Raw genomic sequence first — 23154 nt, forward strand, 5'->3', positions numbered from 1 at the left:
ACTGTAATATAAGGGGAAGTTGTACTAATAACATAGAATTCCAATGAATTTGCAGTAAAACTGTGTGCAATACTGTAGGCACAGTACGCCATTTTTTCACAATGTTATAATACAACAATATTCACAAGTGTTATAATACAACAATAATGTTACTTAGTCATTAAACTAACTTCAGATGTGAATAAAAACATAATTTGGGTACATAGTAAAAGTTTTCTTTATATGGTTAACTAAACTGAAAAACTGATGAAGGAAATATTTGTGGGTGGAGTGAGATAACAAGGGTTTTGATTAAACATACAAAGATTAAAATAATTTTTGTTTCATAACAACCAACCATTTATTTTATCTATGTAAATCATTTATTTTATCTATGTAAATCACTCATAAAACAATGGTTGGATAAGGCATATATCTCTTGAAAAAGGTGTTATGTCCTCTACAGTGAGAATTAAGCAATGAGAGAAAGCTCCACACCCATATACTTCTGAATATCATTCTTTAGCCTCAGTAAGATGAAGCTGTGGAGAGTTGCCAGTCAGTGGAATTGGGAAGAGACCATACTAGTACATGTAGAAAGCAGGGCTATCTCATGAAACATCGTACAGTTTTTTTCAGCTGTTTCTGTGTTCATACAATAAATAAACTACATAATCATTTACTAATTCCAGTTCACTATTTATGCAGAATTAGGAATAGCTTTTTAGCATTCTGTTCAATTGCAGATACAAAGAGAAACAGTTTACAGGATCCAAAAGAAGATTTAGTTAAAGTTCTGTGGTATCTTCCAAAATGAAAGGATTATAAAAGAAAAGGGGCTGATCATGGAGCTGGCTAATTATTAGCCTTCCAACAGCTAATGTTCGAACTGAAACTGTCATGGATGACTGGAAGTATTGTATTTAGAGAAAAAGCTAGGGTACTGAAGTCAGGATGACATTCAGTGCCATAATCAGAGATCAAGAAGTAATCAAGATGAGTGGTGTGAAATGTAACAACTTAAAATCAATGTTTTAATAAATGATGCGATCACAAAGATTGATATGGATTGGATATAAAATGAAGGGAGATGAGGAGCAGCTGGTCAGAAAAGAAGTTGATATAGAAGTAGGTGACTTTCAAGATGATGCAGGACAGGAAGTCATGGATTATCATTATTAATACATAATCAGTTTTAACCACATCAGTGATTCAAAGCACATAGCTCCCATAGCACTGAGTAATTATTGCTTTAGGTTTCTTCTTCACGGAATTAGTATTGTAATTTCTCTTGGCTGTATAGTAAGTTCTATTTACAGCACACTACAAAAATGGCACTGTATAATATTCATTTGAACAATTTTGTCTCCATGTGTTTAAAATTGGTCTGTTTGTCATGGGAAGCTCATCTACCTGTATTGTCAGAACATGGCTGGTTATTTGTCCTGAATTTGATGATGTTTCTAGGGATATACTTTACTAACATAGACATCAGCATTTCATTTAAATTCTTGGGATCTGGATCTGATATGGCATCGGAAATATTACATTCCTGAAAGGCTTCAATAATACAATCCCAGCTGGCTCTGGATTTCAGCCAGACTGTTTTTCCAATGATTACATTAGGAATATACTGATTGACAGATATGTCTCTCTCTGTGGCACAATAATCAGAAGTTCTTATGTATATACTTGCAAATCTTGGACTTGACAATAGCTTTGAACACCTGTGGAATACGAAATCTAATCTATTACTATACATAAATATGAATGGGTCCTCATTTTTGTTGGACAAAAATCGGCTGAGACACAGAACTCAAGAGTTGAACTGCCATGTTGATATGTGGAGTTTGAATTAGAACACTATCTGTGCTTTGCATTGCAGTCTCCACAAATAAAAAATGAAGCTTTGAATCATGTTTGAGCTGTACTAATTCTCTCCAAGAGACAGTCATATATAGAGAATTGTCGATATTTGGATTGAGGTAAACAACAAATATGTAAACATTATATAACTTACTGTAAATCTTTAAAGAAAGAACTTCAAGGCAACTCACTCCAAAATTTTCTGACAATAAATAGGTTATCCAGACTTAGTGTATACAGCCATACCTTGCACATGTGGGATGTTACGATGATAAATAAAGTAAATGTCGTCAAACCCCAGGATTAAAATCTCAACCCTTGACTTGTTAGTAAGAAGTACTGTACTTTTGAGCCTAAGCCCCTAAAATTTTTTTAAGATAAAAAGTAGTATGCCCAGGGTTCAGTTCAATTATCACTCGAAAGAATTAAAATTGACATGATGAAATCAGTAGCAAAACTAATAAATACATAAATATGTAGACTCATAACAACACCAACATTTAAAAAATCAACAGAACAATAGACAAGGATAATAAAATCAACAATAACATTTACATTAATTACACAAATTCTGTTGAAAGTACAAATAAACCTCACCATATGTCACTGAAAAAGTGCTGGATGCAACTGATCGACCAAGGTGAAGCCAGCTAATTTTGTAAGGCAAATAAGAATCTGCCAGGTTTGCCACCACAAAAACTGGGGGAAGGCAGTCAGGATGGATTTAGAAATGATCAAAAAAACCTAGAAAGAAAACATTAGGTAAAGAAGGGACTTTTCTGACAAACCACCAAGCAACTTTTGCTTCTCATCAGCCTGTCCTGCACAATTTTTGAAAAAACCAGGAAAGTGAAAAAAAAAGGAAAATGCATAATTGTAGGTAACCTCAAGTAAGAAAGTTCAAAACCAAGGCCACAGTACAATGACTATGGCACAGCTTAAGGTTGGAGAATATGGTTTGTATTCAGAGTAAACTATCTTAGAAGGGTTGCCTATCAAAGCTAAAGGGCCCTTCCACCAGCTGGTTTGATTTTGGAGTGTTCTTCTCTTGGAAGTGTTGCCTGCTAAGGCTAAAGAGTTTGTTCTACTCTATCTTGTTTTTGGAAAGAAAGATATTTTACTAGTAATTGTGTTAATAAAAAACTAACAAACTTTTTCTCCTACCAATATTCTTCAGATATAGAAACTTATATTTGTTGTTTCTTATGATATTAATATAGCTTTCTTTCAAAGAAAACGGTATAAGACGAGATGTGATGAGTTACATCTCTGTTCCATGCTGATAAAAACCCTTGGGAGATGATGTTACAGTCATGACAGGTCAAGCTGTGACTCACAGTCCACAGGTTAAACAGCTGATATGAAAACAACAAAAACCAAAACAAAGTGCACCTATAAATAATATACCTTTCAGGCTATTAGCTTTCATGAAAAGTACTTCTTTCTATATTCTTTGAATAACAGCATTAATAAAGGTACTATAAAAAAAAACATCTGCCTTTCAATACAGTACCTTCCATGTCTGGCCTTTATCGAAAGATCTTTCAATAAGCATGGCTGCTGGTCTGAATGTCCTGAATGTGATGACAAGATGCGTAAGATGAAACTCTGCTTCCAAGTCAAGCCGTATACTCACGTCTTCTACACCGTTTTCACTCTGCCACCACGTTCTTCTTTGTGTACTGTAAAAATAAACATAACTTCTCAATAACACAAAGTTTTTCATGATAATTACAGCTAATTCAATTGGCTACAACAAAGAGTACAAAGGGAAGTATGTAATGATACATTGCTTTAATTAATCCTTTGCTTGCTTACAGAAATTCTGAATGATTTCATTTCTCTCATTTTCACAGATAATACATGTATATCACTGGTTTGTAATGTAAGTATAATTGAAAAGGTTTTTTTTTTGTCAATTTATACTTTATCAAACATTGTGCATGGATCAAATAGTTGTATTTAACTTACCGTGAATCAGTTCCATGGATTATATTTGCAATTCTATGGGAAAACTGTGGACTACCTACGAACTGATCACGAGAATCACACCAGAAACATTTTTTTCTATCTTTCAAATGGGACACAATACAGTATCGTTCCTGTGAACACAAGAAAGGATACTTAATGAATTTTTCGCAAAGTATACAGCTTGAAATTTTTAGCTGTTACAACATCTGTGGAAAGAAAATTATTTTCACTATGTCTTACACTTTATGAAAACAGTTCAAGCACATGAGTATAAACTATTTTGATTCTCAAGTCAGAAAGCTATCCATTAATGAACAAAATGTATAATTATACCAACCCTTCTGGCGAGGCCGCAAGTGGATGTAGTAGTCAGTTTGTCTTGTCGACCAATGAGTAAGTTACCAGTGGCAGGAATGCAAGAGCCCTGGTCACAAGGATGTGGTGCAGTGTGCGTGTAACCTAATACAAGAAATAAGTGATTTAAAAAAGGTGCTGAAATTTATGCAATGAATTACAAAGCTACAGTTTGTACAAGCTACTTAATGGGTTAAGTACCCTCATACAGAAAATCACTTTCTAGATTATTGGTTACAAGTTCTGAATTTAAAAAAACTTCACTATATAGTACAAAATGCAATTCAAATGATATATAACCATTGTCATATATAAAAAAAACTATTTTATTCCGAAACATAGGATATATTAGTCAACTGTCTTAATGTCTATTAGGAAAATCGCCACTTTTCTTTTTTATTTGCATTTAAGAATAAGATCGATTTGAAGAGAAATCTGATTGTAAATTGAATATAATCTGGCCTTTGCTGGGTGAACATCATTTTCAGTTTTTATTTTCGTTGCCCAGAAACGTTCATTCTAAAATCGTCAATCATTATTCAAATCATTTAGCACCACAATCTCATTATCATTTTAAAAAATCTCATTCTCTTAGTGCGAAGAAATTCGCCGCCAGAAGTGTTGCCAAGTGAGAATACGGGCGAACAAGAGTTCATAGTCTACTCTAGAGATGACGTGATAATTTCGAAAAGCGAGGAAAGAAAAAAGCTTCCCATTAAAAGGGAAAGTGAAAAATAAATTATCAGTGAAATCAAATGACAGTGGGTCTTACACATAACATCACAAGGATACTCTGAAACAAAACGGAAAACAGCCCAAATCCTACAGTCATTCCGATATAAAGGAAAACCACGAATCTTCGATCAACAGGTAAACAACAGAGTGTACCATGCAGGCTTTGATTTGGGAAACCCCGGAAGAGAGTAAAAAATTCTTTACATATGATGCAACGGGACGAAATGATTTTTGTGTGTGATCCATGACGAATTATTCGACTAAAAAGGAAGAAGCATCACGTACTCTAGGAGTTTTGACTACAATGCTAAAAGCTGCGATAAGTTTAAAAACTTTGCCTTTCAGTTGAAAGCCCCAAGCTACAGGGCCCCATTTGTGGAGGAGAGAAAGGCCTTTACTGCGAAAGCTTCTGTTTTCTTTTCCTGTGAGCTCTTTCCTCTGGAGGCTCGCCTTTCGTTGGTGCCATTTAGTCACTCAATACGACTTGTAATAGCTTCGTTTTCATGGGACAATTTTTATATATTATATTTCCCTTTATTGTATAGTTCAATTGGTTCTTTCTCCTAAAATATTCGTATGTTAAAAGAGTGTAGTCTTTCTTTAAGACTGTGATATCTTAAGGAAAGTTAAATTCTTTTCCTTTTACGAACGGATTTATATTAAAAATATGCTGTTTTTACTGAGCAGTGGATCAATACTTGGCAAATAGTACGTTTTTTAGTACAGGTGCTTTCGTAAAAGGAGAGCATTTTCATCAATCTGCCATAAAAAAACTCGCATTAGGCATGTGATATCTTACCGAGTTTTGTACATGTTTTTGTGGCAACACTCCCATTCAGTAAATGCTATCTTAACATAACCGTGACACTTATTCTGTAAAGGAACCGTGATATGCTCTGAACAGCAGCGACCTCACCGAAAATAGCAGAAATACTCTGAACTTCCCAGGACTCCTACAGGCTACAGAACATGTTTTTTGAAGTCGCATATTTTCTCAAAGCATTTCCTATCCTCAGTGTACTGGACGTTGTACCAGGGCATCTATCTTCTCGACCACATAATACTAAACCAGCTGAAGCCCTTGAACCGACCGCACCTGCCTCGGGTTCTCCACGCGAAATGCTAAAATTCCGCCCACATTGTGCCCACTCATTTAGGCAACGCCTAGTCGAGAAAGAGGCAGAGGAGAGACTGCGGTATGCTACTCATTTCAGAGTTACGTAGATTCACTCTTATTGAAGAACAATATGAAAAGAAAATAAGCTGGCGTATCTCATTTGGGTGAATGCTCGGATTCAGTCTGACACTTGATTAGCTGCGGTTCTTATCGTTAGTTCTATAAAAACATGACCGCAGCATTATTGGTTGGTAGAGAACCTTTTCTGTTTGCCGTTTACCTTACGAAAGAAAGCGGGTGAAGTTAATATCAAGAGAACATTTTTTTGTCAAATAAGTTAATTTCCATATGATCCAAAGCTGCGTGCGAAACGCCTGTACTTTACTAAATAACTGTGCTTCTTAAATGTCCTCCAAATCTCTGCGGTACTTCCCTTTTCCGTTTGAAGATACACGTATCATTTAACAAATAGAACCGATGAATACAACGTCCGTGGTGCGCATGCAGCCTTCATATTCGACAACGCTTGAATGAAAGAGATCCTGCTTCCAACTACTACAATCTGGGCTCTTTCGAGTTCCGTTTCAGAGAATTTGTTCTCAGGCGACAATTCAAAAGGAATTCCTTCCTTACGCGGGAAAACAAAACTATGTTGCACTATTAAAAAGTGACACAAACTCGCAGATTCAATTAAATACATGAGCATCACGTATACATGCAATTCGTTTCATTTTAAGTTAATTTTATTTTTCTTATTTATGAAGAGAATATATATCTATATATAAACACACAAACATATTTTTAGCGCAAACAAAACAAGAGAAATTGTTACAACCAACTCAACCACAGCATCTGAATCTCTCTATTTTGTTTCTTTTCTTCTCTGAACCATATGACGATAAGGTAACAAGCGCCTCAGCGGAGTGGTTGGTATGGTATTAGCGTCCCACCTCGGTGGTCGCGGGTTCGATTCTCGGCCATTCCATTGAGGAGTGAGAGATGTGTATTTCTATAGAAGTTCCCTCTCGAAGTGGTTCGGAAGTCACGTAAAGCCGTTGATCCCGTTGCTGAATAACCACTGGTTCCATGCAACGTAAAAGCACCATACGAACGAACGATAAGGTAATACTATTCAGCTCAAATCGCAGTAAAATGATTATACTACCATTACAAATACCTTTATTGAAATTATTATACTACCATTACTAATAACTTTATTAAAATGATTATACTACCATCACTTATTAAGTGATCAAAGAAAAATAGAGCTGACGGTTTTATATGGCAGTTTAGAGAGAGTTTTATATGGCAGTTTAGAGAGAGTTTTATATGGCAGTTAGAGAGAGTTTTATAGGCAGTTTAGAGAGAGAGAGAGAGAGAGTCTGTACCTGTGTTTGCAAATTTAGTCTATAAAATGCAGTGGCAGCTAGAAATTTACGCAAGTGTCATTTAAATTGTAATTTTTAAATTTTTTAAAGTAATTAAAATTTGTAAAATGAATAGACAACATATAGTAATACTTTTTAGGTATCATCCAGAGAAGAAAAAGGCCTTAGTTATTCTCTGAGTAAGGACCATAAATATAAGTATTTATGTTGTATATATATACAAATTTTAACAAATTTTAATTTACTTTAGAAAATATATAATTCATGTTTCTACTTAGGTACTTTTATCGATGCCATTGCTTTTAATGGAGAATAATTTTACACACATGTACGGACTTTCTTCTCTCTCTCTTTTCACAAATCACTAAAAAATTTTGTAGACAAACCCATCAAACTTACGTAACGGTATTCATAAAAATGTTTTGGCTTTATGAAACTTTCCTGGTCAACTGCTGGTACTAAGTAGAAGATCTTGTATCTTTTACTACACATTTCAAAGTATTTGCGTTTTTTGAGAATATATGTATTTACTTATGAAAGCTTTTTAAATGTTATTGCATTTTAGCGGAAATAACTTTACACAGCGTATACGCCTCTCTCTCTCTCTCTCTCTCTCTCTCTCTCTCTCACTGAAATCACTTTAGCAGATCGGCAACCTGCGGCAAGTTTACATCTATTAATGTATTTCCGGAGGAATTTTTTAAGCCAAGTACAGAAATTGATATTACTGGCTAACTTTAACTCAGCATGACACAAATTCTTTTCGATCTCATGCTTTTTTTTCAACAGCAACTATTCAGCTTCAGCTTGCATTTTTAGCCTATTGTTAACTGTAACTTTTGCATTCCGCCGTCATAAAAATTTTGACTTTGTGTATTATGTAATAATAGATGTGATATAGTTAGTTACGTAATCCAATCAATGTCATGAAAACAAATACATTTATCAATGCTACTTTAGCATGTTATCTACGCGTCACCTACTCGAGAGGTGCTATTAGTACAGTTAAAAGTTAAGTATATCTTAGTTTTACCAGACCACTGAGCTGATTAACAGCTCTCCTAGGGCTGGCCCGAAGGATTAGATATTTTGACGTGAACTAGGAAACATTGGTTACCTAGCAACGGAACCTACAGATTATCGTGGGATACGAACCACATTGTATCGGGAAATGAATTTCTATCACCAGAAATACATTTCTCTGGTTCCGCGTTAGCCGAGCCGAGAATCGAACTTCGGACCACTGGATTGGTACCCTAGCTCGAAATGCACATGGCCACAGTACTGAACACCTTGCGATAGATATGAAGTAGACGGCTACACGAAGATATCGTTCATTAATATAATTTCTCGACCTCAAGCATACAGAAATGGGTATGTATAAATTACTTTGATCCCAGAGGGGCTAGTACTAAACACGGCGTCCAATGGCGTTGCAAACGTGTTTTGGCCAAGGTCTTCCGCGCTAGCACGTCGGAGTAGGTTGCGCGTATATTACAAGCCAAAGTAGCACCCATTTTTCTTTCTTTCTCTCTCTTACACATCTTGAGAGTTCTATGGGATAACGCTTGAGCGTTACCAGCCAACCGTACAATAGAGAGTAGAATATACAATTCAGGCCGAATGCTCAGCGCTGGAACCTGTGAGGTCGGTCACTGCGTTGAGGGACTGTCGACCATCATAAAAAGAATGTCTTCCTAATTCTCCTTACACGTGACTCCGCAACAGAGCAGTGAGGCATCTTTTGTTAGTGTTTCATTTACATATTTTCATTATGGTTTATATAAATGAGCTCCTTTCCTCTATATTTACTCACGTGTTTTCTGTCACTCTACTGCATCAGAAACAGGTTATAGTGAATATCATCACAAAATATGTAGTACTAGTAAACGAAAGACTTTTCATCGCAGCTGTGCAGGGTACCGACCTACAAATATTTCCGGGGGCGTGATAAGGAAATCTCTGCTACAGGCTAACTTGAGCCTCTCACTTAGACTTTTATTATTATTATTATCATTATTCTCATTTTAACAAACTACGATTAGGTGCAAATAGTCAGTTTTGAACTGACAGCATTTGAAGTTTACAAGTTTACTACCATGAAAAATAACTTATGCTAAGCGAGAGAGAAAAAAAAAAAACACACACACATCATCGCTATACAAGCTAAATTTTTCGGCCAAGAATAATTTTTCGCATTATCTATTTGTTTTAGTGCGAAATAACTGCCATAGATAACAACAAACTGTATATCTTAAGGAAGACAATTTACCTTTGCCAGGTGCGAGAATACCCAATACCTTCATGACTTTATTCTACGGCAAAAATAAATTAATTTATGAGGCAAATATCTTTTACGGCAAACGATGGAAATTTCCGTTATCGGCTAAATTCTGCCTGTCATTTGGACCTTTGATTTTAGTTTCGTTGTTTATTTTTGCGCAGAGTATGAAAAAGGACTGCGCAACTATTCAGCTTTAAACCTACATTAAAATCAGGTTGCTATCATAGCGTGTAAATTTACATACCAATACAAAGAAGCGGTCAGTGAGAGAAAGTGGGTGGATTGAGAACAGAAACGAATTAACAAGCCAGAAAATGTGATCAGGTTAAATTTCTTCCTCCAGTATGCAAAGTCGAACAGTTTAGTCGCCAATATGTCGTTATCAACATTTTAAACAGATTCTAAAGTAGATAGCGTGCAGAAGATAAGCGTGAAGTAATTGGTGAAAAATCGTTATGAATGTTTTGAAAAGGTGAATTTTTCTTCTCGTGACAAAATTTATAAGTAACTGATTGGTAACAGACCCTATCAACTTATTAAAGAGGCTATGGAACCTCTAACAAAATTTTCCTATTAACTGTCACAAATCCTAACATAAACAGAGATTGATTGATTGATTGTGAGTATCTGGGGTCAAACTACCCATAAAACAGAGAACTTATTTTATTTCGATAATGTCTCAGCGAAAGCTAAGGGAATACATATCTACTAAACGGTACATTGATGCATTTCCAATTCTTAAAACAATATCAATACATGTGTCCTACCGCAGCTCCCTAAACCAATCAATAAAATGTTGACGACAACATCAAGGTCCTTATTACTATCACGACCACTGAGCTCATTAACAGATCTCACGGGGCTGGCCCGAAGGATTGAAATGAAAAGTAGTAGTACGTGGTGTAGGCCACAGGCCTTGCAAGCACTGGGACTACATGATGAATGAAAAATGAGTTTTTAAGAATATGTGAAAAACGGAGAAGCCTTTACATCGAAGACACGCATACATTAATACAAGAGGAAGTAAAGGGAAATGCAGGAAGAAGAGAGATCTTACTTATTAAAAAAAAAAAATAAAATATAGATAAAAGTGTATTACAATGCAAGGAGAATGATATAGGACGGTAATGCATTGCATCTTCGCTTGAGCTTCTGCAGTTGCAATTGCACCTCATTAGCCATTTCCCTCGACATGGGGAAATGGCTCTCGTGAGAAAAAAAGAAAAAAAAAAGAGTGCAGAAACTATTCGAAAATAACAACCGATAAAGATGTTTCACTCTCAGCAAATAACTTGAGAACATTTAAAATTGCTCATGACCACCTCACAAGGAAGTTCTATGTGACTTTGACAAGCACAACCAAGGATTCTTCACAAATATTGTCATGAAAAAGAGATCACTATGGAGCCAATGTAACTTTGGCAATAGATATCACTGTTATTTGACACATCATAATTCATACGGAAATATAAAAAGCCGTAAAGCAATCTCGAGATACCGAAATAAAAATTCATTCTGACTTAGGATTCAGACAAGCTAACTACATGATATGACTCCAAAACTGGTTGGTTACTATCAAGTACAATTTACCACTCGCCGTAGCAAGGCTACATTATCAGAGATTTCTTATAAGGAACATCAGAAACAAAAAGCACTTACTTGCGATGCACAATCTGAAAGGGAAATATCATTGCTCAAAGGAAAAATGATTCCTGAAAGAAAAATCATCTCCATTTAAAAAAAAAAATTGGGTATGCACTTCAATAAAGCCTTAAATCTAGCCTTATAATACTTAGGAAGCCATTCGTCATGCATATACAGATTACATACTATTTCGTAGTTACTCTGATTTTAGACTATTTACATAACTAAGCATGCTTTAGCAAGCAATATTTTCAAGTGCAAACCAAAATCACAGGTTACAAATGACATACATGCAAGCAAATGAAATACAAGTAGTACAATTAAAACAAGATAGTATCAGTCATGATTACAATAATTCAAAATCTCATGAGTTAAGTACCTTACAGAAATAATCGCAAACCAAACATTTAGTGAGCGATTATTTGAGTGGTCCAAGCATCATCTTCATCGCTTTCACCTGCGGACAGAAATCCATAAATCCATAAATCCACTCCTAGGGTTAATCCAAATGGAAACACTCGCAATATCACTCCCACCAACACTAGTTTTAGTTCTACATTTGTGAACCACCCAAGCACCAGGTTGCCAGACCACCTCATTATCTACGTATACTCCAGTTATTAGTTTTGGAAGCAAGGAACTTTTTCATGAGGTGTCATCATGTCAATGACATTTTCTTTCTAAAGCCCCATCACTATTGAACTATGATAAAGGTCTATCAACTTCATACCAATGTAATATAGTACATAGTGCAGTACCCAAACCCGTTGCAATGCAATCCATCACCTTTAACATAGTCAAGCTGAAGTCTGGCCTTTTATGCTAACAAGCTGAAAACTATTCAGAGCAAGCTGAATGTCCTTGAAAGGGCCTTGGAATACTATGAATACATTGTTACCAACGATACTAAAGTCAACCTGATGCATTTAATTTTCCAGAAGCGTTATTCAGATAGAACTGGAAACCAAACTCAATTTTTCACAATAAGTGTTACTTCTTTGAATGAGGTTCTCATTGCCTGATTATTCTGAGGTCTCCCAGGAGCCAAAAGGAGTTAAACCACACCAACTGATCCATGTTAGCACTGATTAGGAACTGCAAGTCTAAGTTGTTCAACCCTACCTGGAGCTGCAGCCAATCCCTGCAGTACGAAAGGATGAGTTCTGTCCTCCCGCGAAAGCAGATTGGTGTGAATCTCAAAGCCATGCTCTTCTTCATTGTACTCAAGTGTTGGCACATCCTCCTCAGAGCCCCACTGGTCAATTTCGCCTATGCTTATATCACCACCATATCTGCCGCGAGATGCAGTAGTGCTCCCATAGCTGCTAATCTACTCCACTGCTACTTCCACTGCTACTTTCACGCCTGACTCATAAACGTCTGGTGTAGGTAGTTTCGTATCGTGTGCCAGCACTGCTTCTCTCAGGTGTCCTTGCGCCTAAGCTGCCAGAGTCAAACTCAGTCTCATATCCAGTCTGGCCAGTCGACCTAGAATATCCTGGAGTGCGAGAGCTGTAGGTTGTGGTGTTCTGATATGTGATGATGCTGGAGGAGCCACCTGGGTATGTATGAGTGTAGGTAGTAGAAGTAGAACCTGGGCGTCTCTCTGAAGTTGTAACAGTTTTGGTTGACTTAGTGCGGGAATGAAGCCGGTCTATGCCGGTATACTTCTTGCCATTCCAGCGAAAATAATCTTGACCATCCTCTGTCTGCCCGTAACGCTGGTTGAAGTATGATTCATCCACAATGGGTGGCTGCTCAGACTCCTCCCCTGCTCTGCTGGATCCTTCCTCCTGAGAGGACGACGACAGATAGCTCGAGGAGGAGGCTGCAGCACTACTACCAGCGGTACGTCTAGCATCAGAGGTGGTCAATTCCGCCGATGGTGTGTGGATATTGTAAGTGTAAGACGTGTTCTGTACTCCAGAACCCGGGGTACCGTACGAGACAAAACTCACTGACCCTCGAGTTTTTCCATCAGGAAGAGTTCGAGATGATGAGGTGTAAGTGGAAGAAGAGGAGGAGGAGGAGACTGAGGAGGAGGAAGAAGAGGGGGAAGAGGATGAAGACTGTCGAAAGCGGCCCCGTCCACGTCTATCAGTAGAAGGTACGTACGAACGCCCATAGACGACGCCACCCAGCTCTTTACGTGAGGACTGGCCCTGGGTATCGCCTGACAACCACAAGAAGATTACACCTAGCATAGCTTGCGAGAATGTCAACTTTTATCAAAACTTTCCTTTCTTACTTTCAAAGGTAAACAAAATGTGAGTGATTATGAAATCAAGTCAAAGGAAAAAAAATATATCATATTTCAGACAATTTACAACTTAGATATTTCACTGATGAGTACTATACTCTCAATAGTGTAAACACTATAATTATACATATGCTTACATACAAATATACATATATATATGTATATATTTGTATGTGTATATATATACATATATGTATATACATGTATATACTATACATAATAATTATATACCTAGATATATACTAATTTTAATCTCAATTGAGAGATACATTTGAAAACTACCTGAATGTAATCAAGCGAAAATATGAATGGCCTCTTCCCTCTAAAACCTCTGTGTTATAGGGGGATCCTGATGCATGATGCCTTGTGAATGTAGTCCAGCTATGTTCCGTAACATATCACTTCAAAAATCTTGGGAATTCCAACATCATTCGCACTAAACAGGTTGACTCGTCACTTCATCTTTCAGGAAGAACAGTGACTTGTACAGTAACTATTAAATTATTTATTTTTTCTCAGCTGCAGATTTATTTACTGACGTGAAATGTTCACCTTTTAGCTCCATGATAACTTTTCTTCCAATGTTCTGTATATTCCGCCGCGATACATGAACTTGTGAAATACGATATTATGTCAAAATCAAACAGACTTTCTAAGATATGTCTATGTTCCTGGTTTAAGACTAGTATTTGTTGAGGATGTTTTGTTCTGATATGTTACATATGTATGTGTCCTTTCAGTATGAAGAATCACTCAGTTTCACGATCCGCATGTCATTCATATCATATTTTTTCACCTTCATCATTTCTCATATACTCATTTTCAACTTCGTCCTTTTAAAGTTTGAAGGTTTTTTATGAATGTTTATGTGTAAGTTTGTCTTTGGCCATTTGAATTTCAATTTAGGCTGTAGCTAAATTTTGCTGTCTTTGTAATAACCATGTGGGTTGAAAAAAAAAAAAAAAACACTAATATAACTCGTTAAGAAAATGTGAAGTACGAAAACTAAAGCTGAAGTTGTAAATTTCAACAATATTACCAACAGGGCCTTTTTTTTTTTTTAATTTCCTTTAGAGTAACTCTGAACACTCAAAATGGCAGACGATACTGATAACGAAATCAGCCAAATGTACTGATTGCAAACGATTTAATTATGAACAATGATCATCCCAAGACTCACTGAAAGGGTGTACCACAAATCTGACTAAAACTGGACTGACGAAGATTCGCAAGGCATTCATGAACCAATATCAGTGATGCATATGTTCTGGACATTAAACGACAGTTATGTTAACACACACAAGTACAGGCAAAATGCTGTTAAGTTAAAAATGCAAAGCGGCATCATCAACATTACGAAGAATGAAATATTACAAACTTAACAACTCCTTAGTAAAAATTTGGACACACGCTGAGAGCTTTTCCGTCATTTTACCGAATTTCAATTATGAAGCTAAACTGTATTAATTTATTGATCTAACCTACCTAAAATGTATGATTATAATACAGTACACAAAATATCCAGGAAATGACTGGCCCTTTTGTTCGATGAAAAAGACCTTACAATAATCTACTACTACTGCAGCTTCTCAAGATATGTAATATATTAATAATATAATGTAATATTAATAATCGTGAGTTCCGCACCACTCGGCGTTACGTCATCGCATGCTGTGATCGGCGTCATCCAAGCACATGACAATTTTAGCTCCAAGAGACGAGGAAGAAAAAGAAAGGTGGACTGGCTGGTGTTGTTGACAGTTTGCTCCAGAGAGCAGCCATTGTTGTTTTTTTGTGGATGACGATACCGATGTTCTAAAGGCTACACGTTCTGTGTCAATTGAACGGAGAGTGAAGGAGGCTGTATCATGAACCACGTCTAATGGGATCTCAACTCATGAAAAAAATGCCCGGTCATAGGTACACACACTCCGCCACTCTCGGGTTCCGTTTTGAGCGCAGAGGCCAAATCACTATGTACCCGAGTTAGCCTGATACTGCCGCACTGCTTTCAGTTAAGTTATTATTAGTGGCCAAAGCTATGAATACTGACAGAGATCTGATACCCTTTCTTTTTTTTTAATGTGGTTGGGGTTTTCGTCGTACAGACCGTTACTGATAAGTTATGGTATTAGTTAAAGCATGAAACTGAGGGAAGTATAAGTATATTCTAGCAAAAGAAAATGAAGATAATATCCAATGGAAAATGAAGATAATATAGCCAATGGGTCTGTTGCAGTTTCAGAAAAGGGATTGGTTAGATTTGGAAATATAAAGGACTGCCCCTATTTAGGAAAGAATACAATGAAAAGTGTCTTTTCAATTAAGATTACTAAGACGTCCATTTAAGAAAGAATACACAGGACTGTTTCAGTTTAAAAAAGAATACAAAGGATTGTTTCTGTTTAAGAAGGAATACAAAGGACTGTTTCAGTTTAAGAGAGAATACAAAGGACTGTTTCAAATAAAGAAAGAATACAAAAGAGTGTTTCGATTTAAAAAAGACTACAAAGGACTGTTTCAATTAAAAAAAAAAAGGAATAGAAAGGATATTTTCATTTTAAGAAAGAAGGGAAATATACTCCAATATGAGAAAGAAAAGCAAGGGCTATTTTCATTTAAAAAAGGCTGCAGAAGACTGTTTCATTTTCCGATAGAACGCAAAGGGTAGTTTATATATAAGAAAGAATGAAAAGGAGCTTTCAGTTTAGAGGAAAACGGGCTGTTGAAATTCTTAGACAAAATAAAAATGACTTTCAATCAAAAAATATAAATAAATAAAAAGGGATGTTTTTTTTATCCAGGAAAGAATACAGATTGCTTCAGTTTTTGAAAGAATACAAAGGGCTGCTTAAAGTTACAGAAAAGAATAAGTGAATGCTTCAAAAGACAGTTCCGATGCACGAAAGAGCAAAAAGAACAGGTTCAGTTCAGGAAACATTGTAAAGATATTTACCTTTGACGGTGTAATGCAAAAACTGTTCCAATTGAAGTAAGAATACAAATGACAGTTTCAGCTTACAAAACAAAATGAACTATTTCAATTTCAAATTACTAAAAAAGGACTGTGGAAATGTAGGAAATCATGAAAAAGATGTCTTCAGATGAAGAAAGAATACAATAGACTGTTTCTGTTCACGAAAGACAGCAAGAGATCTTTGAACGTGAGAAAGAATCCACGGAAATCTCTCGAATGACAGACAGAATGGAGGGATTATTCCAGAAGATGAAGAAAGAATACATAAGATTGGTTCAAGAGAGAACCTAAGGGATTAATCCAGTTAAAGACAGATTTTTTTTCTGTTCCAGAAGAAAACGAAATGTTTTCACATTTAAAACTGAATATAAGATACTGGTGCAATACATGTAAGCATAGATGGGACTAACTGCTCTGGCTTCAAAAATAGTACATAGCCATTAAAATCTTATAAAATCAACATAATAAGCATGGTTAAATTAGTGTTACAATAAGCAGTCAAGGTATTACTTAACTTAAACACATTCATATTAATTAAGCAGATACAATTAAAACTGAATTAATGCAACATAATAATACAATGGCATTTCTACCTGCATTGATACACTAACTACAATCAAAATATTGTCTCATTTCTGAAATAAAAACAAATTACAATGGCATCATAAATTGTTCTTTTTTTGTCTTGACCATTTATAGGAGAAAATTACCATAAAAGCATATACTTTTTCTGACATAAAAAAATAAAGAACATCTGAAAAAATGGTTTCATTATACAGGCAAGCAAACTATGAAAGACTACATGTGAATACATGCACATATGGTAACGAGGATGTTCAAAATAATTCCCATATATATATATATATATATATATATATATATATATATATATATATATATATATATATATATATTTGTGTGTGTGTGTATGGATGTATGTGACGTATATATGCCGATGTAGAACAGAGAAAGATGAAACACAGGGTATAAATCATGGCCGGCTGCACCTTGAGTTTTTCAGAACACCTTCCAGAGACTGATACAGTGGCATAAATTTACGCTAAATATGCTAAACTGACAGTAAAACCATACACATGGATGGATAGATTATCCGCAACTTTTAACCAGAAAAAATAAATAAAAACAATGGGTGGGGGAGGAGAAGAAAAATCAGCGTCTGAGTTCAGTGCCCATTTTATAAATCTTTATTTATGCCGTTGGGCTCATCTTAGCTGCAGGCCAAGGTAAACTACTCTCGTTAAAATCTAAACATTTTGCATCATTCAAAGAAGCGAACCGTAGAGACTTTCAGAATGGTAGTTTAACTGAGCCTCTGCCTTTGCACTGTTACTCTGGCACTTATACTGTAAATTTGTACCATTGTGTATCCGTCTAGTCTTCTTGCAGATTTATTATAAAATTCCCGACCAAAACCGTCTGGAGAGAGAGAGAGAGAGAGAGAGAGAGAGAGAGAGAGAGAGAGAGAGAGAGAGAGAGAGAGGAGCTTTGTTAAAAATCTACTTAAAACTATGTATTGCAAGGACACTGTTCCCTAGGCATAGTACATTCCACTGAACGTACACAAATAAAAAGAGCTCATGCAAATCATAAAAGCGAAAAGCCAAAGGGCAAAACTTGCATATATTCACTGCCAAAGTTTTTTTTTTTTTTTTTTTTTTTTGTAAGAGTAACTAAAACAAAGGAAGAATACATGTAACTGCATAGACGTACAAGAGCATAACTACAGCAAGGCTAAATCATTCAACAAATAGTTATCCTACGGAAAATGAAGAATTCTTTTTTCAACGAATATTAAAAAGAAAAATAGGGAGATCTGAAGTCTAGCGCATGCGCAGATTTTGCTGAACATCCACACGATTTGACAACCGATAATTGTGAAGTTCTTTGTCGGACAAACCTGTCGCCTCATCTAGTTATCCTAGATCCTATTTGCCCAATGTTTCTAAGAAAGCATCACTATTGATATATATAGCAAGATCCAAAGCCCCTGCCATTTGCAACTATCATTCGTCGTACCTGGTCTGACGACCCTCGTGCTCGATGATGAAGTCCGGTAGGTCGTCTTAGTCCGTCCTCGCTGCCGGAGGACTTGGTTGGCGTCGTCGGACTGCAGGTCCTCCCCCTCACCGTCTCCTCCCGCTTCGTCATCGACGGCGACGCCTGGCGTCTCCACATGGCCCGACTCATTCTTCAGGTGGTGGTCCACATCGGAGCTCCCTTCTTCCGTTACGGCACCTGAACAGAAAAAAAAAGGGCAGGGTTAAAAAAAAATACTTCGAAAGTTAACAAATCTGACAATGACTTTTATGAAAGAATGAATGCATGAATGGCTCTGTCTACTGTAGCTTTGCTGATCGCAACTTGTCGCTCCAGCAAGACAGGAGACACTTCACATCCCTTCTGAATGTGAGTAAAGGGCCTTCAAGAGCCAGGAGGGGAAAATCTCATCAATGAATTCTGTCCATTTTCGTAATTTAATCTTCAGTAGTTATTCAAGCATGAGTAGAATACTCTATGGAAGGCATTATTATGAGATTTTCACTGTCGTCTTTTGAATAGCCCCTGTTAATAAATCTAGGTGGCCAACTAGACATCGTGTGCAGGATTGGGCCATGAAGAACTAGCACCGCACTTTTCTCGCCATGTTTCATTCAGCCGAGCTTCTACTTGGCAAAGGCCTGAACTTGACCCCCTTCAATCTTTTTCAACGTAATATGATTTGCAGAAAATACCCGTTAAATACCCTTAGGATGGTTCATCCCCAAATTGGATTCGTTCACTAATGTAGCTGATCACAGAAAGTCTTGCAGCAAGACTTAGAACTGAACATGATGTGTCGGATCGCCCAGCAGCCTAGCACCTTAGTTCATCTGGAGGGAGATCCAGGTGCTTGTTCAATTTCTTATGCTTTAGTCGACTTGTTATTTGTTGGAGTTGACACGTATTGAGGGACGCATTATTAGGGATTAGAGATTGGATCTGCAAATGACACAAAACCAGCAAACTCAGCAGATATAATGTAAGTTAAAGAATAAATAAAAGATCGTGGAGGACTAAAGAGCAACAGGTTGTCATATATAAAGAAAACACATGAATGGTTTTTGGTCTTAAAGGCTGTGACGGTAAATTTGTCCTCTGGGTTATTATGCTTCTATATGATAATCCTCTTGTCTACACGTCAGTGCTGGTAAAACAAATGTCATATACGTTCCGTGGGTCATAACGCAGTTATTTTGAAGTTTTAATGCCGACAGTCGGGAATGATATGAAAGATCATGTTCAGTAAGTTTTCCACTTTTTATTGATCTTTCATTGTAAGGATAAAAAGACCACAGCGAACTCTCATCTATTGTAGGCCTACGAGAGGATACCCATAATGTGCACATGATATGGAGAGCTTGAAAGAAAATGTTGAAATATCTCAAATTTCTGAGAATGATCTCAAGCAGGTTTACTTCGCAAAGACGCTGCTGCCGTTTCCAGTTGTGATTCCCAATCTGACGGAGCACTGTTCTCTCGCTGTTCCTATTCTTCTCTCTCGCCTCCCCAACATCCCCTGGCAGCAACTGCCACACGCAAAGGCCGACCTGTAACCAGATGCCTGATCTAATCATTGTGTCAAGAAGTTTGCCCGACTTCTTATGGGAGAGGAATATCAAATTTAGGCCAAAGGACAAGCCCTGGGTCCTATGGGGTCATTCAGCGCTGGCAATAATATTGAAACCTATTGTTAGGAGTGGAAAGTAAGATGGAAGAAAGAGAATGAACGGACGTACAGTGAAAGGAATAAAAGAAGTTCCAAAGAACCTTAAATAATGCCTACTATGCATCGTGTGAGGTGCACTGATGGTACTACACTACCCTCTCCGGGGGCTGGAATTTTAAGAATTGCACCCTTACCGTTCCTTTCTTCGCCAAGACGAGAGCTACGACCATTACATCTCGAGAAATGAGAGAGAGAGAGAGAGAGAGAGAGAGAGAGAGAGAGAGAGAGAGAGAGAGAGAGAGAGCATCACGACTGCAACACTTTCTCCACCACCTGAGGCAAGATGATGTCTGTAAGCGAACAACCTCTCCCGTCCACACACAGGTAAGCCCGAGGCAACTCCCCTCCCCCCCCCCCTCCGCCCTCCAGAAATACCTGAGCTCAAAGGCAGGCACATTCCCACTCGGTGGCTTCAATGACCAATCATGCGCGCCGTGAAAGCCCTCTACCACATTAGTGCCCACCTAATGCTCCCATTTTATCTCGACTACCATTCATGAAAAATGGAAATAGTTAAATTTTTTAACAGTAATTTTCCTCGAAATAAGAAGAGCGAGAGAGTCACAAAGTCGACTTCACAGCACTTTCTCTTGACGTGAGCCTTCGGACGGCGGCGGAGCAGTTGAACTGCACAACATGACTTGACTTGACTTGGGACTTTCCTCGGCTTTCTCACGATATTTGGAGGTTGGAAGATTTCGACTCTGAAGAGTCTGTAGGGTTTACGATCCTCATGACCTTTGGATTTCGCTAAATCTTGATTTCTTTCATTAAAGATAATCTATTTTTACAATTCTTCATTAGTTCTATGTGAAAACTATGAAGAAACCTTTGATAACTTTTAAAAATTGCTATTGAACATAATCAATATATTTCGTGTAAATATTGCGCTTTGACTATAGATGGGATTTAGCAGACTTATAGTTGTTCTCCAAACCTAATAAAGAAAAATGAATTACACCTTAGAAAGAAAATGAAAGTTAAATTTACCATAACACTTAAAAGGGACAAACTTACAAAACAACTTGAACTTTTAACAGGACCTTGTTGTTGTTTTAGACTGAGCTGGCCCTATGCCAGCACGGGCTCTCGTTCATCGAGCAGCCCGTAAACCTAATACAGTTAAACCCAGTAAGATAAGAGACAAGATTTTTGAGGTGTTGGTTTCTTCTTTTTTGTCATTCACAGACATTTATGCAGACTTCTGATTAGTAGTACGGTTTTGTTCTTGCCAATTTTCTTGGTAAGGCAAAGCCCCTTCAGTACCTTACCGCAAACACTCAGCAGAGGAAATGTGCTGACACAAGTACGGCTTAACCTAAGCAAACCAGAGTATTCCTGTCCCCTGGATTTTGTTCAATTCTTCATCTAAGTGTTCTGGACGGGCAGTTTTCTCTCCAGGGTACCTGAGGGCATTAAGCCCTATGGTCCACTCATGCGTGAGCTTTCGATGGTTTTCGAAATATGTTGACTTTATTTACGCCACGAATTTTTTTATCTCATAATCAATAAGTCTAAAAAATGGTACAACCTTTTAAGACTTTATAATCTATCCATTTCTTTTCATCTATGGTGTCAAGCCCAGCGCTGGGCATTTCGCCCATTCAGCTAATAAGACAGTGAAAAGAGGGAGTTAGAGTGGTTAGACAAGACGAAGATCTCCAGAAAGTAAAGGAGATCAAGTACAATGAAGTACAGGCCTCTAAAGGAGGAACTGGGAAAACCCTCACAGCTGCACTAATAAGTATTAGAGAGGTTAGACAGCTGGATTGGCGAAAGGAATCGAGAATGATACTGTGATTCTTCAAAGAGAATCTGCTCCTTTAGTTTTAGTTAAGAGAGACTTAGATTCACATCCAAGTCTTTGGGTACAGTACACAGAATTATCGCCAATAGGTGCAACAAAATTATATATATATATAATATATATATATATATATATATATATATATATATAATATATACATACATACATACATATATATATATATATATATATATATATATATCTATATATATATACATATATATCATATATATATATACTTTTATTTGTAGTAATGCTTATGTTATTATTATTATTATTATTATTATTATTATTATTATTATGTGAATAGTTAAACGACAAATTAAAATCCACCTTGATTTACTTGTTTTACGTTTAAAACGACAAGCACACATTATTCTGGCGGAAAATTCTGTGAGCCTGTTCCAAAAATGTATCCTGAGAGCATCTGTAGTAATTGCTCTTCCATGCAGATCTAATAATACGTGTATATATATGTATATATGTATATATATATATATATATATATATATATATATATATATATCATACGTATTATTAGATCTGTATAGAAGAGCAATTACTACAGATGTACTCAGGATACATTTTTGGAACAGGCGGCTCACAGAATTTTCCGCCAGAATAATGTGTGCTTGTCGTTTTAAACGTAAAACAAGTAAATCAAGGTGGATTTTAATTTGTCGTTTAACTATTCACATAATAATAATAATAATAATAATAATAATAATAATAATAATAATAATAATAATAATAACATAAGCATTACTACAAATAAAAGTCTAATAACAGAGAGGCCCAGTTAAGCGTTTGTTTATGACTGTGAGTGACCCTATCTGAGAGACGCCCCTTGAAGATAGACTCCGAACCTCCCACTTCCGGTGCCGCAGTCACTGCCTTACTCGGGCCTCTGTAGCCTACATGGCGCACAAAGGAAGGACGGACCAGTCTGTCTGTAGGAAAGGAAAATCCCTCTTCAAAGCGAAAT

General features: G+C 36.7%; 1 protein-coding gene across 1 annotated transcript in view; it reads right to left on the reverse strand.

The window, feature by feature from the left end:
* The window catches only part of LOC135226561 (laminin subunit beta-1-like), a gene marked incomplete in the record, with an annotated part of 308726 nt that overhangs the window by 262218 nt on the left and 23354 nt on the right, over positions 1-23154 (reverse strand). Inside the window, 4 exon segments of the mRNA XM_064266238.1 lie at positions 3359-3527; positions 3817-3947; positions 4154-4275; positions 18613-18831. Coding sequence (XP_064122308.1) covers positions 3359-3527; positions 3817-3947; positions 4154-4275; positions 18613-18831 — 641 coding nt within the window.

The sequence above is a fragment of the Macrobrachium nipponense genome, chromosome 14 (genome assembly GCF_015104395.2).
Source record: "Macrobrachium nipponense isolate FS-2020 chromosome 14, ASM1510439v2, whole genome shotgun sequence".
Classification (NCBI taxonomy): domain Eukaryota; kingdom Metazoa; phylum Arthropoda; class Malacostraca; order Decapoda; family Palaemonidae; genus Macrobrachium; species Macrobrachium nipponense.